This window comes from Nymphaea colorata, chromosome 12, assembly GCF_008831285.2.
Source record: "Nymphaea colorata isolate Beijing-Zhang1983 chromosome 12, ASM883128v2, whole genome shotgun sequence".
Lineage (NCBI taxonomy): Eukaryota > Viridiplantae > Streptophyta > Magnoliopsida > Nymphaeales > Nymphaeaceae > Nymphaea > Nymphaea colorata.
Window position 1 is genome coordinate 18,377,790 of NC_045149.1, and position 19,402 is coordinate 18,397,191.

Below are 19,402 nucleotides of genomic sequence, written 5' to 3' on the forward strand. Positions count from 1 at the left end.
TTCACTTTAAAGCATAAACTCTTTTCTGTACCATCGGATATCTTCTCTGCAATTCCGATGCTTTTGTTGGAACAAGCTTTCCAACAAAAATCAGGAAGAAGCACACAAGTATATGCTTCCTTAGATGACAAAAATGGACTCCTTAGAAAATAGAGTTCTAGTTGCTGGGAATTTGTTCTTGACAGTAACTGTCTAGATCGATCTTCCACACCATTGGGATCGCCCAAAGTAATATTCCCGGATCATCTCTTCGAAATGGATCCTGTTTTGGCTTTGTGCTGCAAGTGTCTTCAATGGTAGGCAGCAATTTTGCTTTGCCGAAACTTTTGCAGGTAATGCTGCCAATGCTCTACTGAAAATTTGATTTCACACACATAAACCACTTCTCATTTTGGTAAAAGGCACTACCAAACCATGATTCATAATAATTCTTTATTCATCTTAATCCTCAACGGAGAGATGAATTTAATTCGCTCCCTCGCTTTTAGCCTACTGGCGTCCATGGCCCATGTCTTTTGGACAGATTATTGATGCTGATTCTCCCTGCATGTTACATCTGCATTAAAGATGAGCCGACTTTCAATCCTTGGTTTCTCTTTTGCAATAATTTTCATTTTGAATATTCCAGTGTGAACTATACAAATATGAGAGAGAGAGAGAGAGATTGTTTGACCGTACCAGGGGCTAGAAAGAGAATTTGACTACTTCACCTAAGATAAGGGTGGAGTAGTGGATGACACTTGAACCGAACACTGGACAGATAGCAGGATGCCATGGTTCCTAATCATCCATGACATCACCCAACCTCCACCAAACTCCTTCCCCAAAAGGGTAGCCAATAAATATAAAAATAAAGTCGTTACTAGTTAAAAACTATATAAAAGTGTGAAAATAAAATGAATAAACAAAAGAGGCTGAACATTAAAGGACCTGTGGTAAATGCACCCATAGAATATATTATCTCTGAAAAAAACATTCCGAGACATCAACTGAACATCTTCAACTTCTTATATTCTCTTATACCATTTGCCGTCGGACAGCGTGCACATGAACGTCCTATAAATTAATAATAAAGGCAGCAAGTTCATGCTGTGGTTTCCTGGTCAGAGCCACTGAGCCACCAAAAAAGGCTTTCAGTTTGAGTCCCACTGAGTTCAATTCATGTACAAAATTCAATGGAAAGGGGTTCTCTCCCATTTTGCCTGCCCACGTACTACGTGAAAGTCTGTACCACTTTCTGTTGTTGAACTGCACAAGGAAGAAGGTGATTCCCATTTCTTAGTATCCCAGTTTCATTTGAAGCGCAACCCCTTTTTCTATTCTTGAATAAACCAGGCTAACCAGCAATCTCTTGCATAAAGACCCACTTCCGGTTTCTCATCTTCCGGGTAAAAAAATTCAACAACATCCGCATTTGTTATTTCTGGATTCTGAGGAGAACCATCTTTGTCTTTTCGTCTACTCCCTCAGAATAGCCGAAGGGAAGAGTCGGCATTTTGCAAAAATCTGCAGCACCTCGATAGTCGGTGCCGGCTCTGCGTATTTTCCCTTCTCTCTCCTCAGTGCAGCCTCCCTTTTGCCCCTTTTTTAATTGTCTGTCTAGTCATATTGCCATTGTCCTGTACCGCTCAGTCTGTTTGGAGGAAAGAGAGAAAAAAACAAGAGGCGCTGTCATGGGTTTGTCCATGTGTATATCGCTACCTTCTGCAAGGTGTCCATGGAGACTCCCCATGTAGAAGGCCTCTAACTTATCAGGCTTGCTTCATGGTCGCCAAATTTCACGCCTTCTTTCTGCGTCTGTTGTCTCTTTCTCTGCTATCCAACATCTGGTGATATATGTGCACACTAGTGTTTAATTCGCTTGAGGAGAGTCTGTATAAGTCTGTAGAGGAATCCCATCGTCCTAGTTTTGTTCGAGAGAAATGGGGTATCTGGGTTTGTTGGGTTCGTTAAGTCTGGTCGGCTCCTTCTTCTCTCTCGCTTCTGCTGCTGCATTGCCTAATCTCGGTTTGTTCTCTGACGATGACACTATGTTTGTTTTCTTCCAAAACCTGCCCCTTATGGAAAGGATCTCCGTTTCGATCCACCTGGTGTTATTGGTGTTGCTTCTCTTCTCCATTTCTGCCCGCCAGATCCTAACCTGTGTTGGCCGTGTCCCCTTCTGGAAGCAGCGAGCCGCAGATTTGAGCCCTGGTGATGGTAATGAGGGATCGCGGAAGATTGAGATAGGTAATTCGTTTCGTATCGCTCTCTTGTGTTGTGGATACCTTCTTGTTCTGCAATTGTTGGTGATTGCTTTCGAGGCGGCAAGCCCGAATAAGAATTCCGGCGACCGGTCGACTTTGTCGTTGCCCTGTGTTCAGGCTCTTGCATGGTCCGTCATGAGCTTCTCTGTATTCCACTGTAAGTTAAGGGGTTCGGAAAGACTCCCGATTTTGGTCCGCTTGTGGTGGGTCTTGTCATTCCTTATTGCCTGTTGCACTGTTTACTTGGACGCTAGGGGTTTAATTGATGGGTCGTTGAGGTTGAATTCGCATGTTTTGGCGAACATCGGCGCCACCCCATCGCTTGCATTCCTCTGTTTCGTTGCATGCCGTGGAGATTCTGGCATTCGGTTAATGAGCTCCGATTTGCAAGAGCCACTGTTGAGTGAGGAATCCGGCTGTTTGAAGGTCACGCCTTATGAGGAAGCTGGTTTGTTCAGCTTGGCCACCCTGTCATGGCTGAATCCACTTCTGTCAATAGGTGCAAAGAGGCCTCTTGAGCTCAAGGATATTCCTCTTTTAGCTCGCAAGGATCGTACTAAAACATCTTATAAGACGTTGAAAACCAACTGGGAGAGGCTGAAGTCCGAGGACTCTTTGAAGCAGCCCTCCTTGGCGTTGGCGATCTTCAGGTCGTTTTGGAGGGAGGCTGCCTGCAATGCTGTGTTTGCAGGTATCAATACTTTTGTTTCTTATGTTGGGCCTTACATGATCAGTTACTTCGTGGACTACCTGGGAGGAATCATAGCATTCCCACATGAGGGATACATTCTTGCATCAATATTTTTCTTGGCTAAACTTATAGAGACCATAACCACAAGACAGTGGTATCTTGGAGTTGATATCTTGGGAATGCATGTGAGGTCTGCTCTCACAGCCATGGTGTACCGCAAAGGACTTAGGCTTTCCAGTACAGCGAGACAGACTCATACCAGTGGAGAGATAGTGAATTACATGGCAGTAGATGTGCAAAGGATAGGTGACTATTCATGGTATCTGCATGATATCTGGATGCTACCTCTGCAGATTATACTTGCACTGGCAATTTTATACAAGAATGTCGGCCTTGCATCTGTTGCCACCCTTGTTGCTACCATAGTCTCCATTCTTGTCACTGTTCCCTTGGCAAAGATGCAAGAAAATTATCAGGATAATATGATGGCCGCCAAAGATGACCGCATGAGGAAAACTTCGGAGTACCTAAGGAATATGAGAATCCTTAAGTTGCAGGCCTGGGAGGAGCGGTACCGGGCAATTCTTGAAGAAATGAGGAAGGTTGAGTTTACATGGCTTCAGAAAGCTCTTTATTCACAGGCTCTTGTTACATTCATCTTTTGGGGTTCCCCTATTTTTGTTGCTGTTGTCACCTTTGCAACATCGATCATGTTGGGTGGCCAGCTTACAGCAGGAGGGGTGCTATCTGCACTTGCTACTTTCCGCATCCTTCAGGAACCTCTCAGGAACTTTCCAGACTTGGTCTCAATGATGGCACAAACAAAGGTGTCTCTAGATCGAATTTCAGGTTTCTTGCTAGAGGAGGAGCTACAAGAAGATGCTACAACGAAAATTCCAAAAGCGCTCACTGACATATCAATAGAAATCCGAGACGGCGAGTTTTGCTGGGACCCATCCTCTTCTAAGCCAACATTGTCAGGTATACAGGTGAAAGTAGAGAAGGGAATGAGGGTAGCAGTCTGTGGCATGGTTGGCTCTGGGAAATCAAGCTTCCTTTCTTGCATCCTTGGAGAGATGCCTAAAATTTCTGGTGAAGTATGTACAAGGTCTTTCTTATTTTCTCCTCCTATAGGGTGCTATAAGATTCCATGTTTTCATCTTCTATCAAGAATCTATTGTTTCTCAAACATTTTTTGCTCCCGTTTCTCCTATGGTACAGGTCCGGGTTAGTGGTTCAGTAGCTTATGTTTCTCAGTCAGCCTGGATCCAATCTGGAAACATAGAGGAGAACATCCTTTTCGGTACTCCACTGGACAAGCCTAGATACAAGAATGTTCTTCATGCTTGCGCCCTGAAAAAGGACTTGGAACTACTTGCACATGGAGATCAGACTATAATTGGTGATAGAGGCATAAACCTCAGTGGTGGACAGAAGCAAAGAGTGCAACTCGCAAGAGCACTTTATCAAGATGCAGACATATATTTACTGGATGATCCCTTCAGTGCAGTTGATGCACATACAGGATCGGAGTTGTTCAAGGCTAGTATGAATATGTTGACAATATGTGTTTTGTCATTTTTGTTTTAATAATTCAGCTAGGAAAGTTGGCATTCTTTAAATGTTCTGACTGGAAATTTCTTTCTAATGCTATGTTGTATATTCCTCAGGAGTACATATTGTCAGCATTAGCATTAAAGACTGTGATCTATGTTACTCATCAAGTTGAGTTCCTGCCATCTGCTGATCTAATATTGGTATGTATCATCAACTTGCTACTTGCTCAACACTTTAGTTCTAGCCAAGGGTAATTTGTTTCTTTTTCTTTCTGTAATTGTAAACTTGGTTTGATGACTATTTCATTATCCTTATTTACATATAGCCTAATAAAATAAGTTTACGTTAGTAGTATGGGGTTAGATACTGGCCCAGGGTGTCTTTTCTCTCTCTCTCTCTCTCTCTTGTAATTGTGGACTTGGTTTGTTGATTATTTCATGTTATCATCATTTAAGCTTCACATTTTCAGCTTCTGTTCATTCAAATGTCCAAACTTCTTGCCGGATTGTATGCATTTGTTGTTCTTTGCAAATTATGTTACTTCTTTTTCTGTTCAAGTTCACCAGTGGAAGTAGGGAACTGCCAATGGTGCAACTAACATATGACATATTCTAACGTTAACCATGATCTTCACCTGCGATCATGTGGTCAAAATTCAATCATCTTTACATGTCAATGTGGTGCATATGAATTTGCATTGTTTATCATTAATCATGTTATGTAAAATTTTGCTTCTTATGCATCCAATCCAGGTTCTTAAAGAGGGCCAGATTATACAGGCAGGAAAATATGAGGACCTTTTGCAAGCGGGAACTGATTTTGATGTCTTAGTTTCTGCACACAATGAAGCAATTGAATCTCTTGATATTCCAGAATCTACTGGGCCTGATCCTGATGAAACAACACAAGATCAGGAACAGGACCAAGATTCTCAATCTATGCCAAGCAATCTTGATTCTTTGCAAAATCAAACTTCGGAGAATGGCCCTTCTGAAAAGAAAGCCATCAAAGAAAAGAAGAAAGCGAAACGCTTGAGGAAGAAGCAGCTTGTTCAGGAAGAAGAAAGAGAGAGAGGAAGAGTTAGTCTAAAAGTTTACTTGTCATATATGGCTGCAGCGTATAAAGGTGCACTAATACCATTGATCATCCTTGCCCAAACAGCATTTCAAGTACTCCAAATTGCAGGCAATTGGTGGATGGCATGGGCAAATCCACAGACTGTAGGAGATAAGCCCAGGACAAGCAGCACAGTTCTCCTCATTGTTTACATGTCCCTTGCTTTTGGAAGCTCCTTGTTTGTTTTTTTAAGGGCAGTGCTTGTTGCTACCTTTGGTCTGGCTGCTGCACAGAAGTTGTTTCTAAAAATGCTTATAAGTATATTTCGAGCACCGATGTCTTTCTTTGATTCCACTCCAGCTGGCCGTATCTTGAACCGGGTAAGCTGTCTACTTTCATTTTTAAGCACAAGGAATTTTTGATAGTCTAATTTTATGAGATTTAACAATTGAATGTTCTTCTTTGGATCATAGTTTTCACTTTTGCAAGTTATATATAAATTGACAGGTATCTGTGGACCAAAGTGTTGTTGATCTGGATATTCCTTTCAGACTTGGTGGCTTTGCATCCACAACGATACAACTTCTCGGCATAGTTGGTGTCATGTCCAAAGTGACTTGGCAAGTCCTGCTTCTGTTTGTCCCTATGGCAACAGCTTGCCTATGGATGCAGGTATTCAATTATCTGCATGCTTCTTCATATTGTATGTGTCCTAAATATTCATGCCCTGAACCTGAAACACATAAGGCCATTGACATGCGCATAATGTCAGTGAACATCTGGGAGCTTGTAAAATTTGTAGAATATGATTGATAGCAAGGGGAACTGGATGCCTGATCTTGATATTTCTGAATCATGTGTTGCACTATGCACAAAGATGCTATTTTTTGTCATTTCGACCTAGATCTAGGCTGAACATTTGACATTTTTCCACCTCAGCATAGATGTTCATGAGTAATTAACTGTTCATGGACAGGAAAAGGACATGAGACTGTCAACGAATTAAATTTGTTGCATGTGGGAAGCAGGACGTCCCTTTCTCTACACATGGAAACTCCATGAGGGGGCTGTTCATTTTGATCCAAACTGAAGGATCGTTGTATCCTCATCTTTTTTGGGGTAGAAAGCAGGACTGGCACTGGGAAGATCAATCATTTATTTAATCATTGTTCTATTTGACCTTAACAATTATAAATGTTGCTTCTAAAATGTGGAATTTTCAAGTTATAAAGCTCTGTCAGATAAATGATAAACAGGAGTTCAAAGGCATGCTGGAACATTAAAATATTATTATCAGAGAAAAGGTTGGACATCATAAGGTGGAGAGTACATTTTTTTTGACATTTATGCAACATTTTATTTTCTTTCTCTATTTAGTATTTATGCAGAATCTTATATGTTCTCCTTTTTCAATAATTCGAAAACTTTTTACATTCATTGTAAAAGTTATTCTTAAGAATGGAAAACAAGGCTAAATGCCCCAAGTGTGGGAGTGGATTGGGAATAGTCGTGCAGAGTTTCATATCACCTTGTATCCTGGTTCACAGCCTTTTTGGCTACAAAAAAATGCTGGCTGAAGGGGATGTTGGAAGTTGTTAGACCAGACATTAGGGTCAGCCTTTGGCTGGGTTATCATGTAAAAAGCAAGAACATTTAAAATATTGTGTTTTATCTATTGATTTGAAGATAAACTAGAAAAAAATGTGTTGGTCAATTTTTATCTTGTGATGACATTCCTTAAACCTTTTCAAAATTCCTTAATTGTATCAAATATTGTTATTAACTTATTAGAGATTTCTTTAGTAAATTAAGGTCCCAAGATAAGAAGAAAAAAGAGCGGAGTTCTTTTATTGAAATGATTTTGGTGAACTTTTAGAAGGTAAAAGGATAGTGGTTTATGTTGTTTATGTATGTTGCATGATTCTATCATATTAAGATGATGCAAGTTATAGTAAGTGTCAATCTTTTAGCTTAAAAATTACTCTTGAAATTTTAAAACATTTATGCTTCCTTTAGGCCTATTTGAGCAAATCAATATGCTTGCATATCAGTGTCATCCTTGGTGTCTTTGGAGAGTGATACTTACTACCATGTGACACTTTAGATGTTGTATGCAGACTATGTCGGTACATATTTCCAGATGATAGTGCTGACATGGCGTGAATATGTGAATTTGCATACATACATTCGCAGTGACCAGTTGATACACTTTCTGAATGTTAACTTCTCAAGATACATCCTAATTTTTTCTTGCGCTTCTGCAGAAATACTATATGGCTTCGTCGAGGGAATTAGTTCGTCTTGTTAGCATACAAAAGTCTCCTGTCATTCATCTATTTGCTGAGTCAATTGCCGGAGCTGCTACCATTAGAGGATTTGGGCAAGAAAAGAGATTCATGAAGCGGAACTTGAACCTCCTTGATTGTTTTGCTCGTCCATTTTTTTGCAGTGTTGCTGCCATTGAATGGCTTTGCTTGCGGATGGAGTTGCTATCAACTTTTGTTTTTGCATTTTGCATGGCTCTTCTTGTAAGCTTCCCACATGGAAGTATTGATCCAAGTAAGGGTTTCTTTTTCCTTTATGCATTAATGAGGGTGTATTTTTATCATCTTCATGAAAAGGTTACTTTCCCCTTTTTTCAACTGAAAGAGAAAATATATTTTTTCCTTTCGCCCTTTCTTGCAGTAAACACGTATCTATATTGGCATACTGCTACAAAAATTTGACACAAGGGTTTAAAATTTGCACTATTTTCCTGCTCCATGTCCTCTAGGCTGCTATTTGATTATTTCAAATTCTTATATAATTGCAAAATGAAACTTTCTTGAAATGTTGACAATGGAGTTGAAATGTTCCTTGGATTAATGCTTTTTGCCTTCTATTGAGAAGATGCATATTGACACATTTTTCTTTCTGTGCTTGGTTTTCTCTGTGCAGGCATGGCAGGACTTGCAGTGACGTATGGTCTTAATCTCAACGCACGCCTTTCAAGATGGATTTTAAGCTTTTGTAAATTGGAGAATAAGATTATTTCTATTGAACGGATTCACCAATATTGCCGAATTCCTGCTGAAGCACCGCCCATTATTGAGGATTGTCGGCCTCCATCGTTCTGGCCTGACAAGGGGACAATCGACCTCATTGATCTGAAGGTATTAATTTTGAATATTTGTTTTGTTTTCTCAGTCCTGACCTTTCACGTTGTTTTAGATGATCCCATGTTTTTGCTTTGTACATGAGTACTAGAAGGTTGTAACTTTGACATGGGTATAGTTTTAGTGTATGCTGTAAAAGTGTAAAGCATTGGTAATTTAAAGTCCCTGTAGTATCGATCAGAATTCTTCAGGTTTTGTGGGGAAAATGCAAAGAAATATCCTCCAGTGCATGTCCAATCATGATCTATGAGCAATGCATGATGATCTACTGGGGAGCTCGTGCAGACTTTGTAACTCGCTAGTGTTTCATTAACTGGGTAATTGCATTTTGCAAGTACGCTACCTCCACTTCCAAGCTACTGGTGTTTGCTTGTTATGATCTCATCTAAAATCAGGAGCTCTGAACAAACTGTACCAAATACAACATTAAGGCCATGAACATCATTCTATTACACTAAAACCCTGTATAGATTGTTTGGTTGGTTGGGCCTTTGGGGTATGTGTGCATATGTGCATGCACATCATGTGTAGGTTAATCATGCTTTGGTTCATTTTCATGTCTTCTTTTGCACTTTAGATCGTAGTGGGTGCATGCGCACAAGTATATTTGGAGACCACCTACCCATTAGTAGGTGGTGGAAATATAAGAATTTGTGGGAAGTACTTGTTTTTGACAGTAATAGATCATGCACGAGTTTGTGCTAACAGATAACAGGCACTTGACAATATTGTTGGACTGATAAAATGGTCTAGTTTGTCATTTATGCCTTACTAATTACTTAGAAGTAGCATTTTTGATATATGCCCTACGAATTTTTCCTTTAGTCATGGCCAGTTGTCTTTTTAAATCCAGTGGCTAACATGATTTTGGATGAAATGTCTGAATAGTTGTGCCATCTCAGATTTAATGGTAATAGATGATATTAAGTGCCTCCTGTGCCTTCAAGCTATGCCAGTCAGACAAGCATTAGTGGTTTAGCTATTCTAGTCTGAAATTTTGAACTTTATCTATGTTCTTTCTAACTTTCTAACTCAAATTTTTTTTATTGCTGTGTTTGTTTCTCAACTTGATCACAACTTTCCATACGGTGTTTCCGGTGTATGTTAATCTTCTTTTGGTTGCTGAAGTCTTGCCTCTTTGTTTTCTCTGAAAGGTTCGGTACAAGGAAAGTCTTCCAATGGTCCTTCATGGGATAAGTTGCACATTTCCTGGGGGGAAAAAAATTGGAGTAGTTGGTCGTACAGGGAGCGGCAAATCTACCATGATACAGGCATTATTTCGTTTGATCGAACCAGTAGAAGGACGGATTATCATAGATGGCATTGACATTTGCACAATAGGCCTGCACGATCTCCGTTCACGTCTTAGCATTATTCCTCAAGATCCAACTTTGTTTGAAGGAACCATTAGGGGAAACCTTGATCCACTTGATGAGCACACTGACTACCAAATATGGCAGGTGAAGTTTGGTCTGTTCTCAGTTTAATAAATTGCATTGGAGAAGGTTGATGATCTCATGCTATTGTTATTTTAAGTGCAGGCTTTAGACAAGTCTCAGCTTGGTGATGTGATCCGTCAGAAAGAACAAAAACTTGACTGTCCAGGTACTTGTGACATGCTTGGTCAAATGCACATATGTATGCTTGTTATTATTCTACTGAGCACCGGGAATTGTTTGCTGAATTTCCAAGAAGAAAGCAGACTAGGTTTGAAACTTAACCTTTTAATGGTCAAGGTATTGGTGCAAGTTAGTGTGCTTCGTTTTTCCAGTAATGACTGGCATATAAGGTGTTCTCATTTAACTAGATGGGGCATGAAAAGTCATGCATGGCAGCAGGCAAGCAAGAGAAAAAGGTCGAGCCTTTTCTGCTACAAGAGGGTAGATGATGCCATTTATGGCTCCCTCCGGCTTGTATGCTTGCTGTTATAAAAAGATAAAGATTCTTGTGGACGATGGCTAGCTCTTTCCTTTGGAAACAGTTAGAAGAAAGCATAAATTCAGAAGTAATAACCTGATAATTTCTTTTTGGGTTGTATATGTTAAGATCTGAAATATCTAGGGTTGAACGTGCATCCACTATGGACATGTATCTGTGGAAGTTCATGCATGCATGTAAACCATAGAAAGTTTTTCTTTCTCTTCCATCGTGTCAAGTTCAACTTCATTTCCTAGAACAAATTTTTTGTTCATAAACGGACCTTATATGTCTAGTGTTAATGAGTGGGCTTGTATACTTTTCTGAGTTCTCCAGTGATTGAATTTTACTGTGTAGAAAGGTTCTACAAAATGCTTAGAATATCTCTACCTACAGTAGTAGTTCTGGGTGCTTGTCCATTGCCATCCACCTCCGTAGCATTTTTTTGATAGGGCATGTTATATGCTTGTTTATCTGTGTAGGAAGGTGCCCTTGATTCTTTTCGTGCTTGACTAATGGCTTTGTGTATCTGGGGAACACAGTTTTGGAGAATGGGGACAACTGGAGTGTTGGACAAAGACAACTCGTGTCATTGGGCAGAGCTTTGCTGAAACAGGCAAGAATTTTAGTGCTTGATGAGGCAACAGCATCTGTTGACACAGCAACTGATAATTTGATTCAGAAGATTATTCGAACAGAATTCAGAGAATGCACCGTGTTAACTATTGCACATCGTATCCCAACAGTGATTGACAGTGATCTGGTTCTGGTTCTTAGTGACGGTAAGCACATCTCTCTAAATTATGTAACAGCACTTACTGGATTGGTACAAGCACTCTGAAAGCATTTGAATGATTAGTTGCTATTATTTGTTTATATTAGGTGAGATCTTTTTATCACTGAAACCATTAAAGATTCTGACTCTGGATCTTATGTTTTTCTCATAGTTCTTAACGTTTGAGGTAAAACTTCGAGGGAAGGGCAGGGAGGAATTTAGAGCCACCTGACAGTTTTAGTTTTGATCGATCTGACTGTTTGACCTAGATAAGGTTTGAAAACATCATATTTTTCCGCAGCTTGAAGATGCTGAGGAGACGATGTTTACACTTTTGGAGTATCTCTTTTTATCTGACCCTGCTTTCCTCATTTTGAAATACTTGTTCTTTCTACTGTGCCTTTTAGAGCTCCTTACTTTCCACAGGGCATCGGTAACCCGTAAAGCTGGATACTTTTTCTGCTGCTTAAACGAATCTTGTTGTTGGTTGCAGAAGTCCTTTAGATTTTCAAGAGTGCAAACATTACATTACCACTTATTGCGTGAGCCCACTATTATGAGTGTTGTATTTTTCCTTTTATTTCGAGGGGATTGAGCTTATAATGATACATCATCCATGTTTTTCTTACTCGGTCATTTTTGAATTGCTTTCTTGTGTTTCAACTTTTCTGGAACATCTAAAATTCCCTAAATGTTTTTGCATCATATTTTAAACATCACTAGAGCATTTTCCGATTAAATTTGTCAATTGAACTACCATCTTCTTTAGGAAAACAGTATGTCAACAAGTAAAGCTTGCTCTGGTTCATCTAAAAGCACTTCTCAACTAAACACACCTTAAATTCCATGTTTCAGGTAAAATTGCAGAATTTGACAGCCCGTTGCGGCTGTTGGAAGACAAGTCAACGATGTTTTTCAAGCTAGTCTCCGAGTATTCTGCGCGATCAAGTAGTGTCTCAGATGCTTGAATTGTTCGACATGCCTGTGAAACCAATGCAACGGATTGAAATACGCACATGTGCTTCATGTTGCAACTGGAATCTACCAGCAGACGGCGAAAGCTAGCACGGAAGAATGGAATGGAAGATCGCATTCTGTACAGAGAGCACTCACCTGCCTTGCACAGAGGAGGCAGCTGAGGTGGATTTGGCGCACCATTCTCAATTTTCCTTGGATGAATGGGCGCCATTCTCTCGCATAAAGAGAGTTGTGTCTATATGTGATTAAGACTCTTAGTACTGCGCCCATAAAAGGCAAATCCACAATAATGTCATCTAGTTTACAGGGAGTGAGATGAGTCCCTTGTTTGGCGCATGCTGCCGTGCCCATGGAAGCGAACATCGTTTAGAAAAGGCAAATTGCTATCATGAAAGTAGTTAAAACCATCACTGTCATTCATTTTCCCGAATTATCATGCAAATGTCTGGTGAAGGGTAGGTACTGATGTCTGGCCAACCTGCCCCAGAGCAAGCCAGACCAGCCTGATGGACACCCAACTTGGCTCTTGCTATGTCCTGGTCAGGGTGGCGTTGCGTTGAACTGGGGTTCAGGGTGGTCAAATTGGGTCCTCTACTAAAGTTCAAGTAGAAGCTTGCTTTTATCAAACTTTGTCCGTTTATTTTAATTCGATGATACGGCTTAATTAGTTTATCCTGCCATCGCATCTGCGGTTGCCTTGCGGGCAGTATAAAAAATGTCAAGACATGGTTCCTTCCACAAAACAATAAAATATTCGCTTCTGTGCGATATAATTTCCGATAACAAATTTTGACGCATATTGCCAAGGACTTAGCACTTATTGTCATCAGCGGTTGAGGTGGGGGTGATAAGCGGGTAGTTTCGGTTTTGAACTCTGGAGATGTCAATTCTTTATACTGCAACAGCAAAAAAAAATATATCGATATAGAAGTTGAACTCTGGAGATGTCAATTCTTTATACTGCAACTGCAAAAAAAATGTATCGATATAGAAGTTGAAAGCATAATGGAAGTGCCACTCCATAGCATCAAAAGATGGGGAGAGGGGAGCTCATGTGGGAGCTTCGGCTTTCACCGTCCTTATGCTCACTCAAAAATTATTATCATCAACTTAATTTTATTATCAATGCTCTCCACAAACCTTACTATTGTTAACCAACAAGGATTCTACTCAAACAAGCATGAGTTCACTTGCATGACGCCCTAAGGAGATCGAATAGCATATGGCTGACAAACTTTAGAATGTGAAAAGGATTGCTCCTGTTCACGAAAATACAAGAGTACAAATAGCATTGCCCGTTATAGCATGGTAGCCCAGTAATAATGAGATACAATGCCCTCAATTAGTTACAAGTTGTCCGATTGATGAGAAATGAGATATTTTAATCCGACGTCAATGTAAATTTAAACAAAAGGCACCTCGGGGCAAAATGTGAAAAAAGAAAACATCAGGAGATTCAGGAGTGAAACCTTGTGAGCGGATTTCTCAGTAATAGTCTATATGTACAACTACTACAAACAAGCTACAAAATTTATACAAATTGACATCTCTTCAGCTTTCTCAGCTTTTTCAGATATCCAACCTTTTGATTTTCTATATTGATCCACAAATATTAAAAATAATTAACCAACAGTTACAAGACTGAAACACCACCTTGTCATCTTGTGTTTCTACCTTCTCTAATCACCATTCTTTTCCTTTCTGCAGCTGTAGATATTGACATCGGTATGTAAGATATCCATAGCAGTGGCACCAATGCTGCTACAAACTGCAAGCATATTCCAATTGGCAATCTTGCATAATTTCCGCTGGACATTCCAAGCAGGTAAGAGATTGCAGCACCAGCATATCCACTGAAAATTGATGATAGACACAGCATAGACATAAAGAAAGCCAGAACAGAGCCTTCATATCCCTTAGGGCATCGATTTGCGAGTAGAATGGAGAACGGCAATATCTTAAACTGTGCAACTGCTTCCGCCAATGCAGCAAAGCAGGAGATATATAGAGGGTTGGAAATTCCTAGCCAAAGGTTAAGTTGCTTCACTAAAAGAAGGTCAGATAATATGGAGATTGCATATATAATCTGCACTGCACACACTAATTTTCTCACAGGGAGTTTCTTTAGAAAGCGGTTGTATAAAACACTTGCTGACAGAACCAGCATTTGACCAATCACTTTAGATAGTCCGATGACGGATGAATCTACGTTTAAGATCTGCGTTTGGAAGTAAAAAACAGATCCAGAGAGAATAGGAACTATAGCTGTAGATAACACAGCCCAGGATAGAGGAAACAGAATGCGTGGTTGTCTTATCACTGAGATCAGTTCAGATAACTGTCTCCTCACACTTCCGGTAACCGATTCAGCCAGAAGATGAAAATCTGAATTTGATGAATATGGTTTGGTCATCTCCAGATTTAATGATTTCTCGCTTACACTCAATGAAACGCCAAGTTGAAAGCAAAGTAGAAGGCAGAACACCAGAAACATGAACTTGGGATTTTGGGTCTTTTGCAGAATGAATCCACCAGAAAAGTTACCGACAACTCCACCAGCAGCTAGCGCTATCCAAGCATAAGACTGAAGCTCACCAACCCTGTGGCGTTTACTGCATTCAGCAACCAAAGCATCGCCGGCGACTTCAGTTATGGATGCACCCAAGTTACTAAGTAAAATGCAGGCCATCAAAGCGGGCAACATTTCTCCTGCGGCTGGGACCAAGGCCATGGTACCCCAAGATATTACCTGCAAAAACACTACACACATATGCAAAGTTATCACGAAGAAAGCTTGCTAATAGACATATATGAGGCCGCGTAAACAGTTTGCCAGTCCTCCTACAATAAAAGCAAGCACATAACAGAAAACAGATCCATGACGCTCGAAATTCATACTGAAGACAAGCATCAGGTGCAAACACTAATTGCCGGTTTACCAGAAGAACGTTATCGACTCCCTATAACTAAAACCAATCGCAGTGTTCGATAAGTTAATAATCGGAATTGAGGAAGTCTTTTACAAAGAAGAAACATAAAATCTTTGTGTCTTTCACAACATTAATTATAAAATAAACAATCTAATTGAATCTTCGAGTACAGAGGTCAAGAAGAAAAATATAAGCAACCCCACTAGCAGAACTCTCCTCATTAATCTTCTTTATCTTCTTACTGATATGTGCTAAATAAACAAATCATAAACAGGAAGAAGAAGAAGAAGAGAGAGAGAGAGAGAGAGAGAGAATCCGAAGAATTTTCCACAAAACCAAATGAAGAGTTCAAAATTTGAAGAACTTTTTGCAACAGCAGTTTAGACAGAGGCCAGAGAATCTAGGAAGAAAATACCAACCTCCAATGGAAATGTACGGCACCCTGTGTTCATCTCCAATATACAGCACATCAGAGACTATACCATATAGAGGCTTAGCCACCATAGGAAGATTAGCCGTGTTCTGAACCAACTGCAACGTCGACGGATTGATCAGAAGCGCATCCTTGAAGTAGAAGTTGAGCGCCAGCCATGGCAAACACCTGAGCCCCTGTACCCAATATCCAACACCACTCAAAACAAGCATCTCAATCCCATACTCCTCTCCCGCTTGAAGAAGCCAGCCTTTAGCGCCATTTGGTAGATCGGTTTCCCTCCTTGTCGGTCTCTTCTGCGTCCGGTTGGGACTCAAGAAGGGTTTCAGAGATTGGTTTCTAGAGTTTTTAGTGTTGCTCCTGCTGGGCAGAGAGACTTTGGGGTTCTTGCGCGAATTGGAGGCTGCGAGAAAGATGGAGAACCGCGTTGATGGCATGAGTGTAACTCTTTGATTAGGAAAAGTCGACTGAGATGGGCATAACCGGAGATTCGGTCTGCTACAGAAACTCATTCTGCCGGTTTCCATCTTCTCAGAAAGGGAGAGCGAGAGAGAGAGAGATGCTCTCTCTTATTCACAGGCTTTGGGAGATTCGGTTATTCAGGGGAGAGGAAGCCATCAGCAGCAAGGAATAAGTATTATATCAAGCATGGCCAGGGAGACGGAAAGAGAGAGGGAGAAGGGAGGAGAAGATTCGAGATTTTCGTGGTTTCTTGTCTTTCTAGGTGGGCCGGGGGAGCGCCGTGTCCTCTCCCTCCCTCTCTTTCTCAAATGGAGGACTACGGCTTCAAATCACAGCTTCACTTCATGAGAGGGACGGGCGGCGCTTCCATGGGAAATAATCTCCGTTCTCCCTTATTTTCCTAGCAAATTACTGGGTGTAAGCCTCACCGTATACCTGCTCTTATTTTCGATTCCGCGGTTCCTTGTTGAAACACAAGAATCTCCACCAACTACTTTTGAGTTTGACACGCAACAATCTTCAACAGTTGCAGAAAGTTTCACATTTGGTGATCGGGGCACGATTAGAATGTGTAACTATGAAACTAAATCACACAAGAAAGTGAGTCATAACAGTTATCTCATTTTCGCAATTCGGTTTCTAATGCGAAGAAAGATGTTCTGACCTTCTTCATGAAGTATGTTCGTTTTTTTTACGGTGATTAATCACATGGGGTTGTGCTTTTGGATCCTATCTTCTCGCCTTTGATTGGTATCTACTTTCTCATTTGCTTCAATGGCGGATACTGTTTTTAGTCATGAGGGATCCGACAAAATTGGAACGAGACACATTCATAAGGATTAAATAAATCATTTTTTACATTTCGTATGTTATTTATTCTTTTCCCCTAAATGGCACCACTCAAAATAAGTTTCTCTAGCATCAATTGTATGCCAAGGAATATCTCGCCAAATTAGGACCATGTTATATTATAATAAGCAAGAGGCACATGTTGGTGGTTGGGGTAATGAGTCCAAAAAATAAATGGCTGCCCATGATGCACCACCGCACCCTCCCTTTCATGAAGGAAAATTTTCATGTTCAGGGCTTCGTTTTGTTACGATCTCAAAGAAGGCTCTAACATTTTCCATATCCTTGATACAAACCTCAGTTTGAACAACTTAGCTCTTTTACCAAATGTTTTCTACAATAAACAAGTTGGGGCTAGACAGATTGTGTCGAGAGAAATATATTTGTGGAATAAAATCTTGAGCTTCTTCATCCTAAAGTTCCCAAATAATGATTTTTAAATGATGGAAGAGCCGGAACGAAAGAGTTTATTAGGGTCCAGCTTAAAAGTGAATCACATAGCAAGAAAGCAAAATTTTTGAACAAATATGCCAATTATGTCGACAAAATGAACAACTAAACTAGACTTTCCATTTGGCGTGGGTTTGGAAATGGGGCAATTTAAGAGAGGGAGGGTTCTGTTGGTAATGTATGAGGAGAGGCCACTGGTCCTGCCTGCATTTGAATGGTGCTAAAACAGAAGGGTCCTTTTCATCGTTGAACAAGGAAGTGATGGCCTACATGTCGCAGATTTGGACTATTTTGTGTTCCCACCATACAAGTGTCCATTGGGAGGTCCTACTAAGATTTTTCTCAGGCCTCGCTCTCCACTGGAACTGATCCTGTGGATCCCGTCCCTTCACCGTGCTCTCTCGAAGTATCTTCCATGCTCGTGTCTCAGAATTTGTGCCTAATTGGCGTAATGCAGTTGATCCATGTGGTGCAGAACTGACACATGATCAGTTCAATTCCCATCATCACTTTGCTTTTCTGCTGTATAAGGTGGAGTATGAAAGCTCTTTTCCAGGCAGTGGATCCTAATCGTCTTGCTCACTCGAAACCCCAAGATTTGCAGGATGTTTTTATGTATTCAACTTGTTACATGGAAACCTTGTTTTGTTTGGCAATCAAAGTTTAAAAACCTAGTCCTAAATGGAACACTGAGAAAAGGCCATGAAATTCACGGGAGGGAAACACCTAACTTTTACTTGTACAAGGAGAGAAAACTATGAGAATGAAACTCTGTCTACACCCTCAGAGAGAGAGCAAGTTTGATTGTTTGTTTTGTCTTTATGCACTTTTGCTCATATTCTGTTGCTGTAGTCCGATGCTGTTATAAGAAAAGTAAAGCCACAGAAGAAGGAAAAGCCGCCAGAAAAGGAAAAACGTAAACAGAGAAACAGAACCGCAGGCCATATTGGGGCTAAACTTAATAAGTGGCCAAGGCTCTAGATGTGAAAAATAGCAAAGCAACCTCCACACCCTCAACAAAGTAAGTATGTGCGTAGAAGCAACGTGAAACAAGTAGTTTGCAAAAATTCTGAAAGAGTGTTGCAGCGTGAAGGTCAAATGAGTCAAGGGGAGCTTCACTCACCATGTCAATACAGCAAACAGACGGCTTGTTTAAATCCATAGATAACTTATAAAGAGAACAACAATGCTTACGTCTTATCTCTTTCCTTTTTCTCATTCTTGTATGCGAAAAAAACAGGTTGCTGCCAATTAGAAAAGGCTTCATGCCTGCTACCGTAGAAAGACGACAAAATAACAAAAGCTTATGCTTTAGCTGCCAAATTAGTACTTCAATGCACAGCTCCACTGTATATTCCGCTTCAATTATAGGTTGTGTTATCAAGGCGTCAATTATTGGGAAACATACTATGCATTACAGACAAATATACAGACACCACTTCACCCACGAAGAACAAGCGCCGTTGTTGACGCCAGCAAAGCCGACATTGTACAGGGGATTCGGCATCTGACTGCCTGCTGATACCGTTGTGCCAAATTGGTCAAATCTTATTTCATGGTAACCACTGTTTCCTATTTCAGCCGGCATGTCGTCCAATATGCATCCAATGGGCTGCAAACCCGGCGATGCTGGCTGATACAGGTGTTGAAAATTTGAGTTCCTCTCTGTTTTATTAAACATAGTAAAATTGCTTATTAATTAGATTTAAATAGAAAATATAGAAATAGCCCGAAACATATACAGCACTACCAATACTGATAACACTCACAGTAACAATTATCAGACTCGCGCTCATCAGATAAATGTACTTGCTAGTCATTAGATAGATGTGCCTGTAAATTGGGGATTGTAGAAACATGAGCCGTAGAAGCAACAGTGACGGCATTACTCTCTCCCTCTCTA

General features: G+C 40.4%; 2 protein-coding genes across 2 annotated transcripts; one reads left to right on the forward strand and one right to left on the reverse strand.

Annotated features, from left to right (window-relative positions):
- Positions 1-1,061: 1,061 nt before the first annotated feature.
- Positions 1,062-12,782, forward strand: LOC116265183 (ABC transporter C family member 5). Its single transcript, XM_031645730.2, has 11 exons — positions 1,062-4,034; positions 4,159-4,479; positions 4,608-4,694; positions 5,247-5,930; positions 6,058-6,222; positions 7,815-8,109; positions 8,488-8,702; positions 9,860-10,165; positions 10,247-10,310; positions 11,165-11,404; positions 12,253-12,782. Exons 1-11 carry the CDS (start codon positions 1,923-1,925, stop codon positions 12,363-12,365), a joined length of 4,602 nt encoding a protein of 1,533 aa, XP_031501590.1. The 5' UTR covers positions 1,062-1,922; the 3' UTR covers positions 12,366-12,782.
- Positions 12,783-13,824: 1,042 nt separating this feature from the next.
- LOC116266409 (probable folate-biopterin transporter 9, chloroplastic) lies at positions 13,825-16,761 on the reverse strand. The gene is made up of 2 exons (XM_031647616.2): positions 15,725-16,761; positions 13,825-15,135 (listed from the first exon to the last, which is right to left on the reverse strand). The coding sequence occupies exons 1-2, from the start codon at positions 16,263-16,265 to the stop codon at positions 14,033-14,035; spliced, it is 1,644 nt and encodes a 547-aa protein (XP_031503476.1). The 5' UTR covers positions 16,266-16,761; the 3' UTR covers positions 13,825-14,032.
- Between the last annotated feature and the right edge of the window lie 2,641 nt (positions 16,762-19,402).